Source organism: Emys orbicularis, chromosome 3 (genome assembly GCF_028017835.1).
Source record: "Emys orbicularis isolate rEmyOrb1 chromosome 3, rEmyOrb1.hap1, whole genome shotgun sequence".
In the NCBI taxonomy this organism is placed as follows: Eukaryota; Metazoa; Chordata; order Testudines; family Emydidae; genus Emys; species Emys orbicularis.
In genome coordinates this window covers 84,173,230-84,199,315 of record NC_088685.1, presented here as the reverse complement: position 1 = coordinate 84,199,315, position 26,086 = coordinate 84,173,230, and the positions used below count along the sequence as shown (strand labels likewise).

General features: G+C 40.9%; 1 protein-coding gene across 1 annotated transcript in view; it reads right to left on the bottom strand.

The window, feature by feature from the left end:
- The window catches only part of CRYBG1 (crystallin beta-gamma domain containing 1), a 141,348-nt gene that overhangs the window by 40,529 nt on the left and 74,733 nt on the right, over positions 1-26,086 (bottom strand). The window contains exons 3-9 of the mRNA XM_065401831.1: positions 18,930-20,446; positions 10,442-11,822; positions 10,167-10,343; positions 7,521-7,568; positions 7,297-7,415; positions 3,659-3,821; positions 2,533-2,672 (exon numbers count right to left, since the gene is read on the bottom strand). Of these exons, the coding sequence (XP_065257903.1) occupies positions 2,533-2,672; positions 3,659-3,821; positions 7,297-7,415; positions 7,521-7,568; positions 10,167-10,343; positions 10,442-11,822; positions 18,930-20,446 (3,545 nt within the window). The remainder of the gene's footprint in view (positions 1-2,532; positions 2,673-3,658; positions 3,822-7,296; positions 7,416-7,520; positions 7,569-10,166; positions 10,344-10,441; positions 11,823-18,929; positions 20,447-26,086) is intronic.

Below are 26,086 nucleotides of genomic sequence, written 5' to 3'. Positions count from 1 at the left end.
CCAAATTAGGTGGCGCATACTAACTTTGATATTTTAATACAGTTGCTGAAATATGATTAAAACTCTGGTCTTGATATGCTGCTGAAAGATCAAAACCATTATATGTCATTATTTAGTGGCATGTTTAGGGCACAGCTGGTTCGAAAATGATCCCTCCCCCCAGGAAAATTTCAACTGTTCAAGGTTTACAGGGTTTTATTTTTGTGAACACCAACAACTTTTGGCTAAAAACCATTACGGGAACTGTAGTCCAGTTGGTGAAGCCAGCCTTTACAGCAGAATTCAGGCGTGAGGCACAACAATGGCATTTCCAAATAAAAACTTTTTGTTTGGGTTTTTTTTTTAATTTTTTGATGAAAAGTCCAAATTTTGCACAGAAAATTAATTATTTTTGAGAAAATGCTCATATAGTTGAAAACCGGATTTTCCACCCAAAGCAGTTTTGAGGGGAAATTTTTGAGCAGTCATAGTTTAACCCATAAAGTCATGACCCATAAGTGTTAAAGATAATGAATAAATATCTTTAGTTTAGTGTCAACTTCGTTTTAGAAATCCCAGTACTTCATTTGTCCACCAAAGGTATAACATGGGCAGCATTACTATAAATGTGTGACCACACTTCCCTACCAATGTGTTTCAGTCCTAAAGTCAGAGTTCAGAAACTCAATCCTTGCCTTCTCACTGGGTTTACAGAAGAAGCTGAACTTATTGGCAGAAATCTCTCCATATAGGCCTGTCTTTCTTATGTGAAGTTGATACTAATTAACATGGGGACCATAGCAGGAAATTGGACTCTTCCATGACACACAAGAAATGACATGAAGATTGGGCACAGAATGAGGAAAAATATGACCCAAGCTCAATTTAATAAGGAATGCCAGCTCATAAATTTAAAAATGTAGGAAAATATAGAAGGAAAATGCAATACACAGCTTTAAGCTTTGTGATGCTTCCTAATATTCCTAACCCTTGAAATATCTTTAGTCACTGAGCTTCTCCAATGCATGTAGCCTGAATGTGTGTTAAATGGGAATTTTTGCACAGGAGCAAGCTTACAGGAGATTTTACTGACAGAATGTTCTTGGCCAATATTCTTCTGTTTTCCTTGGCTTGTATGTATTTTAATAAAAGAGTTAGCACTGTCTATTTGCTCCTCCTGCTTGATCATGCAGTAAAGCTGAAGTCATGTTCAGAATATTATAATTTACCGCTATTGAAAGATAAAGTAACCAACGGGTTACTCCACTGTAGGATCAAAACAATTTCCTACATATATGTATTGGGCCAAATTCTACCCTCAGATTGCACCTATGCACAGCCCCATTTGGTTCAAGTTGGAGAGAATTAATAGTTTTCTTCATAAATTAAATCTAATGAATAGCATTCTTTAGTAAACGCTTTAAATAACTGAAGTGGAGTGAAATAGGTCCCCCCTCAACACCAACACCACGCTACAGCAACTATTGCTCGTCTCACACGATTTTTCTGTTGGTCTTGCTTTCCAAGCTTTCCTACTTAGTCAGAAGACTCACTCTTGGGAATTAACTTTGCAGTTTGTCATTGAGCCACACTGGACTGATACCTTCAGGACTCCGATCATAAGGATCCTATCAAGGAGCTGACTGGTATGCAGTACCTGGCTTGTACTGAAGTTTCCTTCAAAGTACCACAGCAGTCAGCGATAGTCATATAGCACCAAACCAACATAGTCACACATTCCTATCAAGGACAACTGTATTGTGTTCAATAATCTAAGACTAATAAATGTAGTCTTATTCGAGTTCTTAAGGTATAAAATTAATGGTATGTTACAGAGATGCACTGACTTCAATAACACAGTTAATCCCAATACTACAATGATTAATATAGTGTGTATATAGAGAGATACACACACATTTGATTGCTTAGTACATGGGTTCTCAAACTTCATTGCACCGTGACCCCCTTCTGACAACAAAAATTACTACATGACCCCAGAAGTGGGGAACGAAGCCTGAGACTGCCCTGGGTTGGGGGAGGGAAGGCAAAGCCAAAGCCCAAGGGCTTCAGACCCGGGCAGAGAGCCTGTAGCCTGAGCCCCGCCACTGGAGGCTGAAGCCCTGGGGCTCGGGCTTTGGCCCCGGGCCCCAGCAAGTCTAATGCCAGCACTGGCGACCCTATTCAAACACGGCTGCGACCCACTTTGAGGTCCTGACCAACAGTTTGAGAACAGCTGGCTTAGTATTTATATGTAGGATAGCCTTTCAAACAGATAACCTTTTAGGGCAGTGGTTTTCACCACTTTTTCATTTGTAGACTCCTAAGAAAATGTCAAATGGAGGTACGGACCCTTTTGGAAATCTTCGGCATAATCTGCAGACCCACAGGGGTTCACAGACCACAGGTTGAAAACAACTGTTTTAGTGAGTGACCACATCACACTAAGTGACCAGAAGTAAAACTGTATGTTTGCATGTCTGACTGCTATAACCAACAATTTTAAAATAAATTCCTTTTATATCAGTATATATACACACAAAACTGTATACTTACATGCCCCAATGTACTTTTATAGAACAAGTCTTCTGTGTTGTGCCAAATATACCGGTTTCCTCAGTGTCATCAAAAAATGAAGTTACAATTCCCAGCCCTTCTGGTCCTGTATACAGGTCTATTTGGCAAACCCTGTAATCCTGGAAAAATGGTAATTCTGTAATTGTAGCATCATTTTTTATTGCTCTCATATAATTTATTGTAACTAAATAAGTTTTTAAAACACTTCTGCTGTTCATAAGCCATTTACCCTATTCTATCTCACTTACAGCTGTATGGATGCCTGTAAGTGAAATGTGGCGTAGTTGGTGGTTTTTCCTCTCTCCGTATGTTGAAATCTCTCCCAATGATTCTCAAATCTAACTTTTCATTCCTGACTTTTCTGACACCTGTGCAGGCATGCATCTCCCTTGGTCTCTTCTATATTTTGTCTAATTAAATACGAGGATAACACTAAAGAGAAAATTCTTTAACAGAACCCTAATTTTTTAAAAAGCCTATTTACAAATCAAGCATGCCTCCTTTTCCCTTTCTAACATTGTTACAGCTTATAGCCTATTTTGGCAACCTTCAAATGGCAAGACTTCTGAATGATACGTTAAAACACATATAATAAGTTGTGTATGCTAATACCGTGTACATGAAAACCCACAATTTGTGTGGCTATAGATATTTGTTAATGCAAATCTGGGTTTGTGGGTGTGCACTAGAATGTGTGTAAATTGGGTGCACACAAAAAAAATGTACGTTAGATACTATGTACTTACTGAACTTTGGAGATTTTATTTTTAATCAATTTGCAAGGCTTATACTGCATTTTAAATTTCTACTATGTTTTGAGGGATTAAGTAATGATAAATATCAAGGAGTAGGGTCTCCTTTCTCCCCCACCCTACTAGTGCACACTATCAGAGTTGCTACTGCAATACACCACCAATTATTTTAGTAACAACCCACAGAATCATTGCATAAGCTCAAATGTGTCTCAAACACCCATACTTTAAGTAATGATATGCTTGGTGTGTTAATATATCAGTTTCTTGACATCAGAATTATTTATGCCAATAGAGGAAACAAACTCTGAAAAATATTTAAGAATTGAACAAGAATAGATTATAGTACTTGCCTTTACTACATGTTTAATTGAACCAATCACTGCGGGCTTAGCTGAGTTATATTCATCTTTCTCTTCAGAAGTATTTTCACCCCAAATATTAGCGAGTTCCAGTTCTCCTTCCTCCAGAGGAAAAGAGGGTCCTTCAAAATTTGGTTTCTCATATAGAATCCAGCTAAAGAACAGAAAATTTTCCCTTTCATACTTTTCATGATGACATTTTAACTAATCATGATTTTCTAAAAGATATGCTCTAGTTCAACAACAGCTATTGGACTTGAAGGAAGAATTAATTCAGAGAAGTCATATGTCCTGGGTTATGCAGGAGATCAGACTAGATTATTCCTTCTGGCCTGATAACCTATGATATATTCTCATTAGTATAGAGATTTATATACAATGCTGCCCACACTTTTTACGTCCAAATGTTGTTTATGTACAAAAAGCTTTCCCCCCAAAATATAAAACATTGCCCACGAAAAAGTCATTTAGTAAACATAAAGCAGCCATGAAACCAGGGTGAATAAAAATCAATGATTTTTTTTTTATTTAAATCGGATTTTTAAGGAAAAATCCTATCTAAAGATAGTTTTAAATTAAGATACATTATAGCTCAAAGATATCTCATCATGGAATAGGGATTATAAATTCTAATTCTATAGCATGAGACAATATATTCATGTAACGTTTAAGAAAAGTTTTGTAAATGAGTTCCAATAGTTCATGGATTAGGGACCCAATTTTATGGGGTTCCAGGGGCTTCTGTATAGATTATTTAGGTTAATCTTTCTATCTACCCAATGGGACTCAGTGCTAAGTCTAGAAGATACCATCAGAGATGCTTAGTTTTGCAGTTCTCAAACTGTGGATTTGTATCTCCAGTGATAACATGCTTGTTAACAGCAAAAATGTTTTTAAATAAACAGTATAATATATAGAGGTGAGAAATAACAGACCTCAACCCTATTGTCCCTCTGCAAATTTGTGTACACAGAGTCAATCCCTTACCTCTCTCTAAAAGTGCAAAGTTTCAAGAAGTTCAATGAATAGAAGATTGTGGGGGGCGCAATAGATCTGGACAAGGAGAAGAAGTCTGGAGATAAATGTGAGAAGGGAGGGACAGGCAGTAGAAACAAAAGTGAAACTGTTTGAGCAGCATATTCCAGAAGTCTTGAGGTCTTTCTGAGTGTAGCCTTCATTGATTTGAGATCTACCATACCATTCTCTCACTAGAAGGGAAAACCTATAATGGCAGCAGGCCGTTTGGTTTATCTCATCTGTCTCTGAGTTGTGAATATGTATTAAGTTTATAACAACCAACAAGAATGCACTTTTATGTAGAAATCCATGATTAAATCGAGTCTTCCTGATTAGTGATTTAAATCAATTTGATTTAAATCAAATCCACCCTGCATGAAACACGAGTTTTCTATCATGCTGGGCTGCATTTACCAATTCTCCACTTAATAAAAGCTTCTAATAAAGCATCTGATCTAAGGGTATGTCCAGACTACCCGCCGTATCGGCGGGTAGCGATCGATTTATCTGGAATCGATAAATCGCGTCTCGTTAAGACGTGATATTTCGATCCCCGAACGCGCTCCCCGTCGATTCCAGAACTCCACCGGAGCGAGCGGCGGTAGCGGAGTCAACGGGGGAGCCGCGGCCGTCGATCCTATGCCGTGAGGACGGGAGGTAAGTCGGAATAAGATATGTCGACTTCAGCTATGGTATTCCCGTAGCTGAAGTTGCGAATCTTACATCGACACCCCCCCCAGTGTAGACCAGGCCTTAGAGACTGAAATCTGGAGTAGAAACTGTTTATACTTCCCTACCTCTACAATATCATACCCTTAAGCATCAGCTTCCCATTGCAGTCTTGCTTTACTAAGCTATGATATGTGCTATCCTAACATTTACAGTTAAAAACCATGGTGCTTTCTATAATTAGCTGTTTAATAAAATGTTAATGCAATCTTCAGTCTGTCTTAAATAATCAAATGCAAAGAAATGCACATCATACTATTATGCCTAGGCAAAGCTGAGGCATGAAAACAATAGTGATCTTAAATAAATATACTAAATACCAAGACATAACAGGAGTAATAGTTAAGAAAGGACAGAAGCATTAACTCTGAAATTCTTTCCCAAACCAACTGATCAACTGGAGACAGTAAATACACCAAAAGTTGCTGACATGCAAGTTACTGTCCAGTGTTCGTTTTTAATGTTTAATGTTCTTTTAAAAATACAAATACCTATTGGTGGCATTGCAATTTCATTAGAAAGTGCTTGACACTTTTATATTGGTGCAATCTGGGATGGTAAGAATACTTGCTTTAACACAACACTTTCTAGGTTCACACCTAATGCCAGAACTTGTCTGAACCTCTAACTATGTGAAAAGGTGCAATTTATTGTCTAAACTCCTCACAACATCAATTTGGTAATAAAATATAATGAAGCAATAGGATCTGATGGGATATGAAGCTTCTGTCTAATAATGCCACACTTACCATAAGGCGTGTTGTGAGGCATGAGGACAAAGACTGAGTGTCTTCTGTCATTGTGTGTGATGATACAGACAGAATGGTCATTTACTGAAGTTATTGCAAAAGGATTTGGTTAAGAGAAAATTATTTTGTAGAGGAAATTCTAAGTACTTTCTAAGTGGTTTCCAGGACTCCACATCATGGCTACACTATATCACTGTGGTGTAGGGTTTTTTTTTTTATGAACAATGAGATAACTACTTTTGCATATGCTATGTAGAAAGGGATATTAAAATGAAAAAAGGAGGACTGCATGAATTTTATAGCAGAGTTAAACTGCCCAAAGGCTTTTATATTTGGTAATTAGTCCAATGTGTAAACTAAAGTATGCAAATTAGATTGCTTTTAAACACGGATTAGTGGTGTAGAAGTTGGCAAAAAAAATACGTAACTTGTGAATTACATGTGTGTGACATCAAAAACAGCTAAAACTATTAAAGAAGAATTTGTTAATGAAAAAATATTGCATCTTGGCTGTTAGTGTGCCAAGTGTCCGTCTGGGAAACTTTAAGCAGACTGAGTTTTAACCTCTCACCTACAGTACTCCCCCTTGAGGAAACAAAGATTTAAGAGCAATGCACACAGATTTTTAGCTGAAATGATGTCACGCTTTACTATGATAACCCCCCTCCCCCAACTCTCAATACTGCAATTCACTCCAGCCAGGCAGACCCTTGCACACTCCTGGAACCCCAGCTGCCTGCAGTTAATTCCATGCTACATATCATTGGCCTCAACCAATGGTGGGTGCAGAGGTCTGCCTTCAGGGACATGTACAGACCCCGTCTACTCTGGATCAGCAATCATGTTTGCTAAAACAGTTGCATATATGGTATAAAACCAGCTCAGGCTAACCCAGTTGGCTGGACAATGGGCACAGTTTAGAGTTTAGAAGCCATGTACTAGCTTAGGAAGGGTCTAACATTAGAACACTGTTTCTTGACATGGTTTGGCCAAAATATAATGGACAATCAAAATATGGTTAAATTGACAGAGCTGAAACAGTACTGCAATGGAGTTACAAATTGGTTCTGCTCCCTTTGTTCCTAGCCTCATGGATATGGGGCAAAATCACATGGAGAAAAATTCCCATCTTACCATCCTCGGATGACTTTAACTAAAATCACTGATGACAGCACCCAAGAGCTGCAATCCAAAACATCATTAAAAACTTCTATACCATTCTTGTGAGAGTTTGATTCACTATATATCACCATCTGTATTAAAAACAAAAAAAACACCACAGGAGCATTATATGTCACCATTTTTAATCTAACAGGAAATAGTAGTCTGTAACAAAAAACAGAAAATATAAACCTTACCTTGCCAGGTCTGGGATTGATTTTATTTTGGCTGTTTCCTGAAAATGCCTGATAGACAGGGGAGAAAAAAAAATATGAATAGATATTTCATACAGTGTATAATTTTTCCATTACAAAACAATAAAATAATTCTGTTCTCATTTGGTATTATTTAAATTGATTTTAATTTTGTTTCAAATTTCTCCTACTGTAGACCACTCTGTCACATGTACACAAATGTCATACTAGTTAAAGTGTTGCCTGTGGACCAGGTACCCTTGAAAATCCATCTGGCCAGCTTTCCAGATTTTCCAAAGGTGTTCCCACAGACCACTTAGAAAATTGGGGTTGTACTGGAATTACAGAAGTATATGCTCTACAATTAAAATGTTAATTCAATAAAGTGTAAAATGTTTTTTGTATAGAGATACTATGGAAAAAATGCAACAAAAACTATTTTTTAAAAAGTATATACAAATATTGGAAAGATTAGATATGCTGACATATAAAAATATACATTTAAAATAATCAGCACAATCAATTTTCTTATGGACATCTTTTAGTTATAAATGTGGATTTATAAAATTACAAGAATATGTGATAACACGAGTAGACTAAACAAAATATGCCAGACAAAACAGTCAAACTACACTGAGTTAGAAAACATACAATTTTAAAAGCAAACATTTTAAACCAATGTTGAACTAAGTGATAGAGAATATGCAATAAAGCTGTGGTTATATATTGTGTTTCTAAAAAACAGAAGAAAATGTTAACATTTTTATTTATTTATATTGCACTAGTACCCATGGACCAAGACCCCATCATCTTCAGCAGTGGACAAGCAAAGAACAAAAAGACACTCCCTGCCCCAAGGAGTTTACAATCTAAGTAAAAGACAACACACCACAGATGGATACCGACAGACTGCGAATGCAAGGAAACAATGAGACAATGCTGGTGAGCATGACAGGCATTGGTCTCAAAACACCAGCTGCCTAACGATTGCTCATTTTTTATAGGCATCATCGTAATGAGTTGAGACTGCTACTGCAGGACTGGTTTTCTAGCTTCTGATTAAATTCCAGTCAGCACTTGCCCAGTTTTTTAAGGTCATTGTTTGTTGCTGTCCTTATATTCCTTTCCTTTACGATGCTTATTAACTTTACTATCAAGCTTAGTCAAGAGAACATGTATAATAGGTCCACTTCATACAAATAAAACAATTTTCTCTTCCTCTCCTAAGGAAGATAAAGTAAAAAAGGCCCCAGTCTTTCAAAGGGAGATGTATGGAGTCCTATGAAATCCATGGGAGTAAGTTTCATTTTTTTGCAGGATCAGGACCCTATGCTTGTCAAAAACATTTCATTTAACCCACGGGCAGCAGAATAAACATGGATGGGTAAGTAACCATTGAAATATCTTTAATCATTGAGCTTCACAATTTATTTTTGAAATCATCCCATTAGAAAAGATCAGAGCAAGAGCCCCTTCTCCTCACAACGTAAATCCAAACTATTGCTACACTCAAACTAATCTGCAGTCTTGAAACATTTGACAAAAGTCTCAACTCTGATGGAAAGAACATGCAACCTTAATAGTGCAGGACAGTGCTTTCTGTTTCCTTGAGAGAGGAGAAAGAAAAACAGCCTTCCAAATGTCCCAACCTACTATTTTTTTAAAAAAAGATTAAGAACTATGGTGGATACACCAAAGGGAGCAGAAAAATTATTCAGTTTTGAGAAGTACTTCCTGGTTTTCTGTATTCTCCCTCAATTCTATACACCATTTTGAGGGGGATTATTAAATTTGGGAGCTCACAGCTCCGCTACTCTCCTTCTTTCCTACTACCTACTGAATGTACTTTGCCTTTTTGATATTGGTGGGGAATATTTTTGAATATTAGAGGTCTGTAGCAATAGAAATAGCTGTACATTTATTCATAGTTCAGACAGCAGTAATGTGAGTTGATCCTAACATATAGTGCAACAGAACGTTAGTCAGGGAACAAGCAGGTCTGCCCTTAAATTAACTTTAAAAATCAAGTTAATATTCTGTGTGAATGCTTCCCATGAACACCCACTCTGTGAACAGACAAAAGGACTTCAATATCCAGGGTTATTAATCAAGCATCTTTCACCATCACTACCAGACCATTTTTAAAGTCTCCTTAAAAATTATGACTACTGCCCTAAATATGAGGAGTAAGGAGGAAAAGTTAAAGAAGCCTGGCCCATTATCTCTGCAGCAGTGAAATGGCCCTGTGTCTTGTTGGGGAGGGAAGCAGTGAATATCAAAAGGAAGTGTATGTCTTCAAAAGTCTACAGAATTGGGCAAGAAAACAGAAAGTGTTCTACTTATTTACAGATGTAAATCAGAACAAGCTTTATTTAAAAAAAGGGAAAGTGAGGATTCAGAACAGAATGTCTACTGTTTGATTATTATTTATTAAGATTCCTAGGATAAGGATACACTGTAGAAACATCAATAAGGGCCACACACACACACACACACACACACTCATTTCCACATTTACCCACTCTTCTAAACTCACAATTTATGTACTTCGCTACTTGGAAGGAAAAACAAGTCAAATTGTGTGTACTGAAGATAACATGAAAGCTGAATAACTTTTCAAATCAGTTAGAAGAATTGCAACATACTCACCTCTCCGTCTAGAAAGCCAGAACGGATATTTGGTTCATATGAGCTAGACTTTAACAAGCTTGAGAAATTTTTGTCAGTGCTTCCATAGTTTGGCATTTGTGAATTTAATTCTTCTTTTGCATCTCCTGTTTGCAAATATTTTTCCATGTAATTTGGAACTTTTAAACCTGAAAGAGACTGAATTGCAAAATCAAAATGAAAGAGTTTGTTTTGTTTTTTAGCAGCCAAGCAGGGTTTCATAAGGTTTAATTTTCTGAATTATTTAGTTTTATTACCTCAGAGTTTTGAGGCATGTCAAATGGTCTGGCTGCATCAAGTTGTAAAGCAGGCATCCCTGAGGAGTCAGTCGCGAAAGTTGTTGTGATAGTATTTACTGAGGTTACAGAGGGAGTAAACACCTTTCCTTTAGCTGTAGATGACAGCAAGCTTGAGAAGACAGCGCTTTTTTCCAGACGGGACCTCTTAATTTCACCATCCGTACTATCCCTGTTCTGCATTTTAAGTTGCAGGGCTGGTGCTAGATCTTGTGTTTTTCCTCTCTTTATTCCCAAACCGAATGTAAATACACTGGGATCAAATACTTTCTCTAAGTTGTCTTCATGAATTGGAGGCATTACAAAATGGGGTGCAGGGGAATTTGGAAGCTTTGGCCTTTTCTTCTTCTGGGGTATGCAAACTGAACTGTCTAGGTTTTTGATAGTTTCAGTAAACTTTTTCATGTCAGAAGGGGAATCAGAAATACTCTCATCTTTACCAGGAGAAATATTACCAGTGTTACTTGGGCTTTGCTGCGTATTGGTAATATTTTGCTCTAATGTTTGTATGTTTTCTAAATTGCCTTTGTTACACTGCATGTTTGTAGAGATTGGCTCTACTGTTTCTGTCTTTTTGCCTTCATTTTGTATCTGAAAAAGCACATTCTGCCCTAATTCTGATTCTTTGGAAACTACATCAGATTTTAGGGGACATTTATCATCTTTACAAGGAGATGAGATTTCTATGTTTGATAACAGTATTTTTTCGTCACTTTGGTGGGATTTTGAGCTTGCATTCATTGCTCTATTAGCATTATCTTTTAAGATTTCATTTTTGTTGAAGTCTTGTAAAGAAGTTATAGGTAACAAACTGTCTTTATTAATAGTGGTAGGTTCTACATCTGCTTGTCTTAAAGAGCAACCATTAGCATCTGCTTTGCTTGTTTGGTTAAACAGCGATCCTGCAACTTTTCCTTTCTTAAGTTCTGCTGCCTTTTCAACCTCCTCATTACCTAACGTTCCTACTTGAGAGCCTTCTTCAGGTTTGGCCTTTATTTCTGCTGAGCCTTCTTTCACCCGTGACACATTTTCAGGTAACTTCTCGTGATTGTTTTGCTTATTAATTATTTTATCAGTTTGTTCATATTCCTGGGGTTGTTTTCCAAATTTCAGCTTTGCTCTACCAACAAATGTATTTGATACAGTGTTATTTTTCAAAGCAGGGACATCAGAGGGTTGCTGGCGCTGATTAGCACGTTTATTTTCAAACAAGGAAATTTTGTTGGCAATGCTGCTGTTAATTTTATTAACTGGCTTTTCAAGAGAATTGTGTTCATTTTCTAGGTCTTCAAGACTTTTAGGAGCTTTAAAATTCAGTTCTACATTCTTGGGTTTGGCAGGACTGCAAGAAGCACAGTGAAAGTTATTTTGCAAGGTATTCTTAAGTAGAATCATTGTACTAATTTAAAAATAAGAAATAAAACACAGTTTCATAACAATATATTTTTCCAGAATCAATATTCAGTTTAAGTTACAATATTCCAAAAGCATTTCATAAAAAGAAAGGAATAATAAGTGTGCTACCAACAGTAACCCAAAGTCAGGAACAATGTATTTCACAATGTCAAACATAGGGTTGGGCTGGTCCAAAAATAGCTGACTAGTCAAATATTAGTCAAACGTCAAATAACATCAAATATGGTCACATATTTGAAAGCACGGATTTATTATAATATTAACAAAAAAGAGTAAGACTATGATCTTTAATAGGCTTAGCTTTAGATAGGTACTTATGCCTAATTACGAAAAACAAGTTATTTAACAGAGTTAATTTAATTCGGGGAAAAATGAGAAACGCAATGAAATGAAGTTCTGAAAAATGCAAGAATGGCATTATGATGCAATGAAAAAGGTAGGCCGACACTTACATCAGGGCATTCTTGCTGGAATATTGGACGATATTTGACCATGGTCAAGTAATAGTCAACTGATATTATTTGACTAGCTTACCAAACTTAGAAACACCCCCCCCCACACACACACACACAAAGTTCCTAACAATATTTCGTAGATAAACAAAACAGTGTATCAGATAGCCAAACACTGCAGAGGATTTCAACTATTTACATATCTCAAAAGTCAAAGTTTAACAGTGGAGACAATTAATTGAATTCTTTTTTATAAGTCAGATACATTTTTAGTATAAACCGAGGTGGGCTGTTGAAGAATTAATTTATTTCACTATTTTCCTTTTTAAACTTGGAATACATTGAAAGAGTCATTTCACCCAACCTTTTTTAAAATTTGAAATCAACCAAAATTATTACTTGATACCCAACATCATATTTTCTGATTTATTTCTCCCGTAAATATACCTGTTAAACTGGGTAGTAAGAAACATTTTCGCCCAATTATGAATTTTGTTTGGTAATTTACAGTGAAGTCTGAAAAGTTTTGTTAACTTCTGTTTCTAAACGCAAGATGACAAATTTGCAAGGCCAGATTCTGAGCTGTGCTTCTTAGGAGGTGCAGCCTGGGCAGTCGAGAGCAACGGCTTTACATCACCTTTCTGACTCCCAAATTCTTGGTTGGTCCAAGGCCCCTTGATTATGTTGAACTTTCTCTGGGGCTGGTCTAATTCATGGAAGCTTCACTCAGCTGTCTATAGGCCATCCTGCAGCCCAGAACAGCCAGAGCCGAGTGCTCTGGTCACACTCCATCCAGTGCACTCTACGTAAGGGACTGCAAAGGAGATGGCATAGGGCTGTTACGCTGGCAAAGAACCTCTTCGCAAAATAGAGGAGGGTGGGGAGAGAAGGAATTCCTGGCAGGGCAGGGGGAAATAGGTCTGTTTTCAGGCCCTTTTATGCTGCAGGAGCAATGTAAAGAGGTCAGAACACAGCAAAGAATTAGGGCATAAATCTTCAAAACTTGTCAGAGTGGTATATTAAAGTGTTAACTGACCCATTCTCCCCTCAATGATTGTGATCTGTTCCCTAAACATTACAGGGAGTTACACGTATGCACTGATGAGAGAACACACAGTGTGTGTAAATGCACTACATGAAGTCTGGCGATTGTGGGAGACCACCGATCAGCTCCCAGCAGGCTCTTAAAAAAAGACAGGTGAGGTTTATACATGATCGGTTGGCATACACTCATGCTTATCTGTTGGGATAAAATACTATTCACTAAGTTGAATAGGAATTGACAGAGGTGGGAGTACAAATGAGTCTATATGGACAGCCTATATAGCACAGCAAATGTCATCTCTTTTGTAAGAAGTCCCTCTACCAACACAGGCATACTGATGACAGAAACTTGTTGAAATATGATCACAACTAGAAGGTACATAAGTTTCATCACTGTAGACTCAGACTTTAAGGCCAGAAGGGACGATCATGATAATCTAATCTGACCTCCTGCACATTGCAGGCCACAGAACCTCACTCACCCACTCCTTTAATAGACCCCTAACCTCTGGCTGAGTTACTGAGTCCTCAAATCATGATTTAAAGACTTAAAGTTACAGAGAATCTGCCATTTACACTTGTTTTAAACCTGCAAGTCATCAATGTCCCATGCTGTGCAGGAAGGTAAAAACCCCACAGGGTCCCTGCCAATCTGACCCAGGGGAAAATTCCTTCCTGACCCGAAATATGGCAATCAGTTAGACCCTGAGCACGTGGGCAAGACCCACCAGCAAGATACCTGGGTTAGAATTCTCTGTAGTAACTCAGAGCCCTCCCCATCTAGTGTCCCATCACCGGCTGGTGGAAATATTTGCTACTAGCAGTTGATGGTTGCCTACATGCCATTGTAGGCAGCCTTATCATAGGGATCATGAGAGGGAGAAATAGCTCAGTGGTTTGAGCATCAGCCTACTAAACCCAGGGTTGTGAGTTCAAACCTTGAGGGCGCAATCTGGGGATTTAGTTGGGGATTGGCCCTGCTTTGAGCAGGGGGTTGGACTAGATTACCTCCTGAAGCCCCTTCCAACCCTAATAATCTATGATTCCCCTCCATAAATTTATCAAGCTCAGTCTTGACGCCAGTTAGGTGTTTTCCCCCCACTGCTCCCCTTGGAAGGCTGTTCCAGAACTTCACTCCTCTGATGGTTAGAAACCTTCATCTAATTTCAAGCCTAAACTTGTTGATGGCCAGTTTATATCTATTTATTCTTATGTCCACACTGGCACTTAACTTAAATAACTCCTCTTCCTCGCTGCTATTTATCCCTTTGATGTATTTATAGAGAGCAATCATATCTCTCCTCAGCCTTCTTTTGGTTAGGCTAAACAAGCCAAGCTCTTTGAGTCTCCTTTCATAAGGTTTTCCATTCTTCGAATAATCCTAGTAGCCCTAATAGAACATTTGGCAAGCAGACAAAAGAAATGGTTAAAACTTAGGGACCATTCTAACTGCCCCCTAGGCAGGCCGTATTTCAGCAAGAACAAACTGAAACCATGAAAACCACTTGGGGCTTGTCTATGGTTACAGCACTGCAGTGGTGGCGCCGCTGTAGCGTTTAGTGGAGATGCCACCTACGTTGACAGGAGAGGTTCTCCCACCAGCGTAGGGAGTCCACCTCTGAGAGGAGACAGCTATGTCAACAGGAGAAGCCCTCATACAGCTTTATAAGCAAGATTCTCCAGATATTTAAAGCTTGTCTACACTGCAAATTAAAAACCTGCCGCTGGCTCGGTCTGTGGGGCTGTTTAACTGCGGTGTATAGACTTCTGGGCTCAGGGTGTAGCTCAAGCTCTAGGACCCGCCTATCTCGCTGGATCCTAGAGCCTGGGCTTGGACACTGCAATTAAAAAGCCCCACAGCCCAAGTCAGCTGTCACGGGCCAGCCGTGGGTGTCTAATTGCAATATAGACATACTGTTAGACACAGTTTTTTGCTTGCCTATAGCTAGTGTTTCTTAAATGTTTGAAAGCTGAGTTCCCCTTCAGGAAAAGGAAACCAATAGTGCCCTCACCTCCTGCAATTGTTGGAAGACTAATTTTAATGTATACATCTTCCATGTCCCCCTCCCCTGGCCAGTACTTCACTCTCACACCCTACACTTTGGGCACTTCTGGTGTAGTTTTCATAATATGATCCTTCCTTTCTTACATGCTTTTATAAACACTCAATTTTGACATTTAAAGTATTATTGAGCACATCTGAGTTAGCACCCATTGAAATAAACAAGGCAGTTAACTCCTCACAGGTATAATTGCAGGCTCACTGCAATTCAGGCAAATACCTCTGCCTCAGTTAACTTTCAAAATGTGAGGCATGTGTTTCTTCGCAGCAACAGGTAGAAACCTCTCTTTTAAAAAATGAAAACAGACTCTGCCAAATAATTAAGAGGTCTGTCTGTGCACCCCACATCTGAACTTTTGAGAACCCATTCCCCCAAAGAGGAACGTTCTGCACTTTGGGAAATGCTGCCTTAAAACATGAGGCACCAGTTAAGGTATACTTTGTATTAAAATGGGACAAACAATGCCATACGTAGCAAAGGTAAAAAAACCAAAACACCTGGCTCATTGTTGGTGTGCTTGAAATATATCCTTATGTGGGGAAGAGTGGAAGATAGATTATCCACTCTATCATGTAAACCTGCCTCCTACACTCATTCAAGTCTGGTTAATTCATACAATTCACTAAGCAGTGCAACGCAGCCTGCAATTCACTAAACCTGCAAACTGTCTGCTTGCCAAGTGTGAGCAGGTATAATGCCTGGTCTACACTAGGAAATTAAGTTGGTATAATTACGTTGCTCAAGGGTGTGAAAAATCCACACCCCTGAGTGATGCAGTTAAACTGACCTAAACTCCCATGTAAACAGCACTAGGCTGATGGGAGAATTATCCTGTCAACCTAGCTACCGCCTCTTGGGAAAGTGGACTACCTACCCTGACAGGAGAAGCCCTCCCATCGGCGTAGGCAGCGTCTTCTTTGAAGTACTACAGCAGAGCCACTACAGCGTTTTAAGTGTAGACAAGCCCTAAGATGAATACCGGTGGATTCCCCTTTAAAAATGACATACTGTCTACAACGTAGCAGTCAGCCTGAAGCAAGCAGTTAGACCTCCCCCAATTTAGCCATATAAGGAAGGTGACTCAAATAGGCAACATACGGCAAACATGACAAGCTTCACAAATTACACTGATGCCAGAACATCAGAGACTGACACAAGCAAAACAAAATTGTGTGATCACAGACCTGGCTAATTTAACAAATGGACAAATGCAGGCAGCTACAAACCAATGTTTGAACATCACCTATGAGAACTGAGGCCAAGACTTGCATTAAGAATATCAAATAATTGCAAGCCTCAGGTCTTATGCTCGGATAGTGATGTAGTATCATCCTAAATTTAGCTCTAACTTCATTAATGGTAGACTCAGGTCACTTGGGCCTCAAATTATAGCACCTTTTAAAAGGTGCTATAATATAATAAGGAAAGTATCCTAGATTTTAAATATCCATATTTTGTAATGTGTGGAGATGGGGGGTGAGGGGGGAGGGAGGTTAGCTACCCTTGTTTGCCAAAACAATTTAAAAGACAAAAAATACTATCACTACTTGTATGGAACTGTCAAATAAAAAAAATAAAAAAACACAAATGTTTTTGCTATCTGTAATGCTTCTATAGCAGCATTTAACTATTCCCAAATCTTTGCGGACTTTGAGCATAATGGTGTAAAAGCAAGCATGTTTTGGCATTATAAAATACAACTATATTGCTAAGGTTTAGTTTCATTTGATAGGTCAGGGGAAGGTGAATGTGTGAAAATAACTGGGGTTAGTCAAATAGAAAGGGATAAAAAGTAAACATTTAAAAAAAATACTTCATGTCTTATTAACTTTTAAAACTAAAAACACAGCCCTCTGAGCTATGCAAGGTAAGTTTCTTCTTCTGTCTAATGTAATGTGTGGGGAAAAAGTCTCTTTGTAATGAGATTGCCAATCTTTTTTTCCATTACACAGCAGTTTGATACACGCCTAGTTTTACAATTTGCATGTTCTGATTGGAACATTTTCAAATTATGACCTGATGAATCTCATCTGGTATCTTAACTATCTCAGCTGAAGTCAGCTGCCTATATAAAGTGTAACATTCACTTGACAGATGCTGTTACAGTAATGTATAACTAACAGCAGTAGTCAACAATCTCACTATTAGGCCATGTCTAGACTATCACTTATGTCGGCAAAACTTATGTCACTCAGGGGTGTGAAAAAAAACACCCTCCTAAGCGACATATGCCAGTGGTAGTGTGCACCGTGCTATGTCGGTGGGAGAGCTTCTCCTGCCAACACAGCTACCGTCGCTCGTTGGGGGTGATTTTATTATGTCGGTGGGAGAGCTTCTCCTGCCAACACAGCTACCGTCGCTCGTTGGGGGTGATTTTATTATGTCGGTGGGAGAGCTTCTCCTGCCAACACAGCTACCGTCGCTCGTTGGGGGTGATTTTATTATGTCGGTGGGAGAGCTTCTCCTGCCAACACAGCTACCGTCGCTCGTTGGGGGTGATTTTATTATGTCGATGGGAGAGCTCTCTCCTGTCAGCATAGAGCAGCTACACGAGCGATCTTACAGTGGTGCAGCTGCATCGATACAACCATGCCACTTTAAACTCTCTAGTGTAGACACAGCTTAAGAAGCACAAGCGACTTGATCTTGCAGGCTATTGAGCATGTCCTACAAGACACTGAGCACCTTTGATGTCAGTAGAAGTTAATGAGAGTGGCAGGTGTACCATCCTTCTCAAAAATTAGGCCTTAGGTGAGATAGCTCAGGTTATTCATTCAGCAAACCTGAATATTTATCGATTAGAAAGCACACTCATCCCCATCACCAAGTTCCAATCAACAATAACCAAGACAAAGTGTTTTGTTACCCTGCTTTTTAATGTCAGGGTCAAATTCTGACAGTAAGCATTGCAGGAGATATTTTACTTTTCAACACCTTGAATTCAAATTAAGCATCCATCTAACTGTAGATTTTGCTTTTCTATTGCTCTGATACAAGAGTGACTGTCACTTCATAATATAATATAGGACACTGTCAACTTGACTTTTACTTTTAATACTGACACTTTTAAAAATTCCACTTTTTGACAGTACAATTTTTAAACAGTATTGTTTTTTCACCTCTCCAGCTGATGTTTATAAGGGTCTTTCACACAAAGGAGAAATTAAATGACTATACAGTAGCATGCAGTGAAATGGACTACACACAAAGTTGTCAAAAGCACAAAGAAAAACTGAAAAAAATACCATTTTTAATAACTGTTTTAAATTAAAGTAATCTGTAAGTGTTACTTGTTACTATGGTCCATACAAAATTTGATAGAAATGCATGATTTTGAAATTCTCAGTGTCATTTTTAACTGAGAATAATCTAGATATTTAGATAGATATTTAATAAGTGCTATATGAAAATGTATTGATTTTGTCAAGGTAAAAGCTACAACGAGCAGTCAAATTAAAGTATAAAATTACTTACAGGCTAATTTTTGTTGTAACTGTAGATCTGGAAACATCCAAACATAAATTTCTCAGCTTTGTGCTGTCTAAATCGGAATTTGCTTGGTTTTCGGTGGATTTGCCTAGTTCTCCATTCTGAATCCCTTCAGTACGCAAGAGAGCTCTTCCCTCAGAGCTATTTACACGTTTTGCTGCCTTGGATTCAGTTTTCCTTTCCGAAAGGAAAGAAATAGTGTTCTCGGTATCATTGGGAGAGGAAACTTTGGAGGTCTCTGCTTTGTTTTCACTAGTAGGTGCAGATACCGCTCCCTTTTCCACTGAAGTACTTTTTGTTGTTGGGTTACCTTCTGTTGCTGCCACAGGTTGTATAAACTGCTTTTTTGGTAAAGAATCTTTTACCGGACTCTTCAAACTAGTGGGAGAAATAGGGACTGCATCAGACTGGTTCTTTTTAAATGATCTTCTCCTGAAAGGGGATGAAGTTGGGAGATGCTGTTTGCTTTTCTCAGATTCGGTTTTAGGCAGTCCCTTGTGGTTAGATCCGATTTTTAAGTCCTGGTTACTCAAGGTAGAAGAGTTCCGTTCAGAAGTCTGTTGAGGAGATTTAATTTTTCTTTCTGAGTTGGTTAGCTTTTCTGAAACCACATCAGAAGGAACATCACCAAAAGCAGAATCTTCTTTTGCAGTATTCTCAGTCTGATTTCTCTCTCCATTTAGAGTCTCACTAGATGACTGAGATTTTCTCCTCTGTCTGGATCTCCTAGTAACAGATTTTTTATCCATTGTGTCTGTGTCACCCCAAACTTCTCCCGACAGAAAAGTCACAGATTCATTAAAAGGTGTTTCTTCTGTTTTACTAAGATAGATATCTAATGTTAGAACTCTAGCAGGATGTACGTGCTCAGCTGATTTGGATTTCAAACTGTGTGGCAATTCCTTTGACGCTGCATACGCAGGTTGTGCAGATCCTTGCACATTCACTAGTGGTTTATGATTTAATATGTTCTTTTCTAAGTCTTCACTAGATAAATTATTCAAACTTCTGATGAAATCCGGTGTTGTGGAATTAGTAATGTCTACAACAGGCTCTTCTTTTAGTTCCAATGTCTCCACTGTAAGGTCACTTTCAGAGACTGTGTTTTTTATTGTTTCGGTGCTACTGTTCCAATCAGGTGACCACTCAATATCGGAAAAGACTTCCTTGCCGCTCCATGCTGTAATAATATCGTGACTCAAAGGTGTTATTTTCTCACAATATTCTTGTGTCTCTGCAAGATCATTCCAACTTCTTTCCTCCTGCACTTGGGGAATTGTACATTCTTCTTTCTTTAGGTCTTCACTATCTATTGATTTCAGTGAAGCTGTATCCTTATAAGGAGAAACTGATTTCCCACTTTTAATATTTGGACTTGTAGAGGGTTCTAGTGAATTTTTGGCATTTTTTCTCCTCCCTGTACTAAACAAATTTCCAAGCTTTCCCAATACCGGTTTTTTTTTGTTCTCTTCTTTGGAAGACTCCGGAGACTGTGTTTTGGACTAAACAAAATCAGAAAGAAAAAAAAATGTTTGATAATGTGAAGGTATTTCTTCAAACATATTATTAATAATCATTTATATGTTCCAAGAGGTAGCAAAGAGGAACTAAACTGTTTATTAAACAGTAGGTCTTCTTAGAAAAGAAATGCTTTACTTTTGTTTTATATATTGTTATACAATTCTTTTCTAATTGCACACATCTTGCTTTAATTTTATTGGTAATATAAGTCTTAAATCTTCAAACACTTGTGCACACACTTTCAGTTTGTTCATCAATGTGAAGATAGGTTCATAGATTTTTATGTCTGAAGTGATTTATTTCCATAGCAATTTTGCAAAGGAAGTTTAAGTTATTACACAGGAAAAATATTACTAGCTGTGTTATACTGTGGTCCAAAATGTGCCCTCTATTAAAATAGTGCCAGACCATTGAGTTCAATGCATATTAGTATAAGTGACCGAGGGCAGATTTTAACCCTATGAGTTAAATTTTACCCTATAAGTTCAAATTAATTTATTTCCTGTTTGACAGGTTATCTAGAGAATTCCAGTATATTTACAATATCTGGCAGTAAGTTACAAAGAATATAAACACTTTAAAAAGCAGGCATAATGCACTGGAAAAATTTCAGCAATCAAAATATAACAAACATTTTAAATAATATTTCCTGTCTAAACTGATTAGTGCTATGCAAATCAATTTCGTTTGCTGAAAAATTAGAGCAAAATAAACAAAGGCCCTTTCACAATATTAACATAATCTAAATCTTTTCACAGTAAACTGTGTATATTTTATTTTTAAATAGACTAATATTTTCTTTATAGCTAGCATTGGAAGGATTAGATTTTTATCATTTAATGTTGATAAACATTTATTTCACCATACACAAACAAGCTGATGAAAATATTTCCATCGATAAAGTTTACAGATAGGCAAAATAAGAAAAAATGCTGCTTGAGAACTTAGAGTTTGATTTAAGGCTATTTACCTTATATATATTTTACAATTTATGTTTTAATTGTTATAAAGTTTTAACTTTTTGAATCTCAGCATCTACTGCCAGTAAATAATTGTCTGACCTCCCCCCATGATTTCCCATAACTGAAAAATATGGATTAAAATAAAAACAATTTTTAGCACATGATTCTGTGCAACTGTGAAAATTTAAATCAATAAAAATTGAAAAAAAATCTTAACAACAGCATCTGTCAAAATTAAACAAAAAATATAATTCTGACAAGCCTATTCATAGCTAAGTAAAGTATACATACACTCAGTGAAAAATGAGGTTGCTCTGTGGCTATGCAAAGTGAGATGTCAAGCATTGTGAATCACTGTCCTTAAGGGAAACACCTGAAGCGTACAGCTCATGTTATTTCTCCCTCCCCTCAACATAATGTTGAAGCCATGGGAGCGGTACACAACTGGGGGATGTAGATCGAAGCAGGGCTGGAAGCTCACCCACGTGTCCCCAAAGGCTAAGCAAGCTGCACAATGCTCCCCTTCCTTACCGACACGCGACCACTGGAGAGAAGGGGCAGCACGAGGTTTTCAATGCACAAAACGCCCGGCGTGCCCGGGTCTGCGCCCCACGCGGACTTTAGCCCCGACTGCTGAGTTTACACTGCACAGGGTCCGTCCTCTGGCATCCCTGCTCGCAGCCAGGTGTGGGTGGAGCGCACACTCATCCCTCAACTATGCCCAGCTCCTTCCTGCCGCTGATAAGGGCAGGGAAAGCCACGAGACAGCCGCCTCGCCAGCAGAAATTTGTCTATCAGCCCCTTACCCCGCCACCTCTTAGCCCGGCGGCCCGGCCCGGGGACCGGGCAAGCTACTCACAGCGAGAGCTAGGCGGCCCCCAGCGCCTCCTTCCTCCGGCAGCCCCAAGCCCGGTGCACCGCGAGGAAGCGCAATCAGCGCAGCCGCTCCTGTCTCACCCGCCGGGAAAGCGGCGCTCCGCTAGTTCCCGTGGCAGAGGCGCCAGCAGTCTGAGCGCTCCCGCCAGCCTCCAGCAGCAGCAGCTCCGCCTCCTCCTGCCACTCCCGCCCCACAGGTCGGGGGCCCCGGGAGCTGCGGCAGGGCCCCAGGGCAATGCGGGCGGGGCGTGCCCGTGAAGCGGGAGCGCTCAGCGCGCCGAGGAGCGGCTGCAAAGGCGCCTTGGTGCGGAGGCGTGGGCGGGTGGCAAAGGGCGCGGTACCAGGGCGCACGGGCGGGGAGGGGGTGCAAGGGACGCACAGAGGGTGAGACTTGGTGGCCCAGGGCACCAGGGAAAGGGCAGGGCAGGGGGGTTTGAAGAACCAGAAGGCAGAGAGGCGGCGGCGGCGGCTCAGAAGGGAGAGAGACGGGGGAGCAGAACGGGAGACGAGGCATACAAGGAGCCAACAAGCCGCAGTGCACAAAGAGGGGGAGTTGGCGCTACCAGCGCGTGTCTGAACAACTTGAGCGGCTGCTAGAGCAGAGCCGAGTCCCAGCTATTCAGGGCAAAAACCCGCCCCGAGCAAAACCGACAAACTTTGATGCTGAGGGAAAAAAGCCTAGAAATTAAAGTATCCAGTCACGCCCTCTACCTCCAACAACAGCTGTAGGAAGCTGCTCTCGTTATAAAACAGGGCTTAAAGACGTCAAAGTGGTTTTGTACAAAGCAAATGCCCAGGATTAGTATGGGGGGGAGGAGAGTAGATGCACTAAGCAGAATGGTGTTTGGTTAATTATCATAATGGTTGTTTGACGATCAGCTATTTTACTTTACTAGCTGCAGGCACACTAGGGGTATGTCTACACTACCAGAGTAGTTCGATTTCACTTAAATCGAATATGTGGAATCGATATTGCAAAGTCGAACGTGTGTGTCCACACTAAGGACAGTAATTCGACTTTGTGAGTCCACACTAACGGGGAAAGCGTCGACATTGGAAGCGGTGCACTGTGGGCAGCTATCCCACAGTTCCCGCAGTCCCCGCTGCCCATTGGAATTCTGGGTCGAGCCGCCAATGCCTTCTGGGTAAAAAAATATGTAGAGGGTGCTTTTGGGTAACTGTCATCATCCGTCCGTCACTACCGCCCTCCCTCCCTCCCTGAAAGCGCCGGCGGGAAATCAGTTCGCGCACTTTTCTGGTCAGTGACAGCGCGGACGCCACAGCACTGCGAGCATGGAGCCCGCTGCTACCATCGCTGCAGTTGTGGCCGTTGTCAACGCCTCGCAGCTTATCATCCACCTTTCCCAGAGGCAGATGCAGATAAATCAGACGAGGAGGCTACGGCACCGCGGTGAGGGCCTGAAGTCTGAGAGTAGCACAGGCCTGTCAGAAAGCACGGGACCCAGCGCTGAGGACATCACGGTGACAATGGGTCATGTGGATGTTGTGGAACGGCGATTCTGGGCCTGGGAAACAAGCACGGACTGGTGGGACCGCATAGTGCTGCAGGTCTGGGATGAATCCCAGTGGCTGCGAAACTTTCGCATGCGGAAGGGGACTTTCCTTGAACTTTGTGAGTTGCTGTCCCCTGCCCTGAAGCGCAATGACACCCGGATGCGAGCAGCCCTGACTGTCCAGAAGCGAGTGGCCATAGCCTTCTGGAAGCTTGCAACGCCGGACAGCTACCGGTCAGTCGCAAACCACTTTGGCGTGGGCAAATCTACCGTGGGGGTTGTTGTGATGCAAGTAGCCAACGCAATCGTTGAGGTACTGCTCTCAAAGGTAGTGACCCTGGGAAACGCGCAGGCCATCATACATGGCTTCGCCGCGATGGGATTCCCAAACTGCGGTGAGGCTATAGATGGAACTCGCATCCCTATCCTGGGACCGGACCACCAGGCCAGCCAGTACATTAACAGAAAGGGCTACTTTTCAATGGTGCTGCAAGCACTGGTGGACCATTGGGGACGTTTTACAAATATCAACGTTGGATGGCCTGGCAAGGTTCATGACGCTCGCGTTTTCAGAAACTCTGGTCTGTTTAGACGGCTGCAGGAAGGTATTTACTTCCCGGACCACAAAATAACTGTTGGGGATGTGGAGATGCCTACAGTGATCCTCGGGGACCCAGCCTACCCGCTAATGCCCTGGCTCATGAAGCCCTATACTGGCGCCCTGGACACTGAAAAAGAACTCTTCAACTACCGGCTGAGCAAGTGCAGAATGGTGGCGGAGTGTGCTTTTGGCCGTCTCAAGGGGAGATGGAGAAGCTTACTGACTCGCTGTGATCTCAGCGAAACTAATATCCCCATTGTTATAGTAGCTTGCTGTGTGCTCCACAATCTCTGTGAGAGCAAGGGTGAGACCTTTATGGCGGGGTGGGAGGTTGAGGCAAATAGCCTGGCTTCTGATTACGCCCAGCCAGACAGCCGGGCGATTAGAAGAGCCCAGCGGGACGCGCTGTGCATCCGGGAGGCTTTGAAAGCTAGGTTCCAGAGTGAGCAGGGTAACCAGTGACTTTTAAGTTTCTGTACAGAGAAGCTGAACCTGCCCCCGTTTCTTTACCCAGTTAATGTTGACTATCCTCTCCAGTTACATACCCCCTTCACCCCCTTCCAAAAAAATAAAATCAGTTCTATTTTGTTAATGAACACCGTTGTCTTTATTACTGTTTTCGCGGGAATGTTTTAAACCTGGGATGCAGACTGGTGGGGAGCGGGTGTAGTGTACTGATGCAAATGACGCTTCTAAACTCCAGGAATGACAGGCTCCGCAGTGGTGGACTGGTTGTTTCAACGGAGCCTGCCAGCCCTCCTGATCGGGACTGCGTGTATGTGGGGGCTATGTGACTTTGTGGCAGGGGGAGGAGGGTTACAGATCCCCTGCTGCGTGGCTCTGTGATCCAGGATAAGGATCGCTGCATAAGATCTGTAACTGCCCTCCCCCGCCACAAAGTCACAGAGCAACCCCCCCCGCCCCCCGCAGAACATGAAAACCACCTCCCAGACTGACCAGGGTAACTAGTCACTGCACTGTGTATGTGCCCTGCTGCTGGACCTGCCCCCGCCTCTGTACCCTGCTAAAGGTGACTGTCCTGTCCAATTACCAACCCCCTTTCCCCCCTTCAGACAGACTCTCCTCCAAAAGAACATGATGGAAACAGTAATTAACAGAAACGTATATTTTATTAGCAACTACACATGAAACGGGGGGTTAAAACTTGGACGGGGGCTTGTGTGAGGCGGGAAGGAAAGGACTTGTCAAATTTTGGGGAATGAGAGCCTTCTAGTAGTACAGCAGTCTGCAGGGGTAGAGTGACAGTTTTCACGGACTCTGCCGCCCCTCCTTCTTTGGACTTTGGGTGAGGGGGGTATGGGACTTGGTGGCGGGGGAGGGCGGTTAGAGATAGACTGCAGCGGGGCTCTGTCCTCCTGCCTCCGTTCCTGCAGAACATCCACAAGGCGCCGGAGCATGTCCGTTTGCTCCCTCATTAGTCCAAGCAGCGTTTGAGTCGCCTGCTGGTCTTCCTGCCGCCACCTCTCCTCCCGTTCCATGTGTGAACGGTGCATTTGGGACAAGTTCTCCCTCCACTGGGTCTGCTGGGCTGCCTGGGCTCGGGAGCAGCCCATGAGTTCCGAGAACATGTCTTCCCGTGTCCTCTTCTTCCTCCGCCTAATCTGCGCTAGCCTCTGGGAGTGTGATGCCAGGCTGGGTTGGGAGACA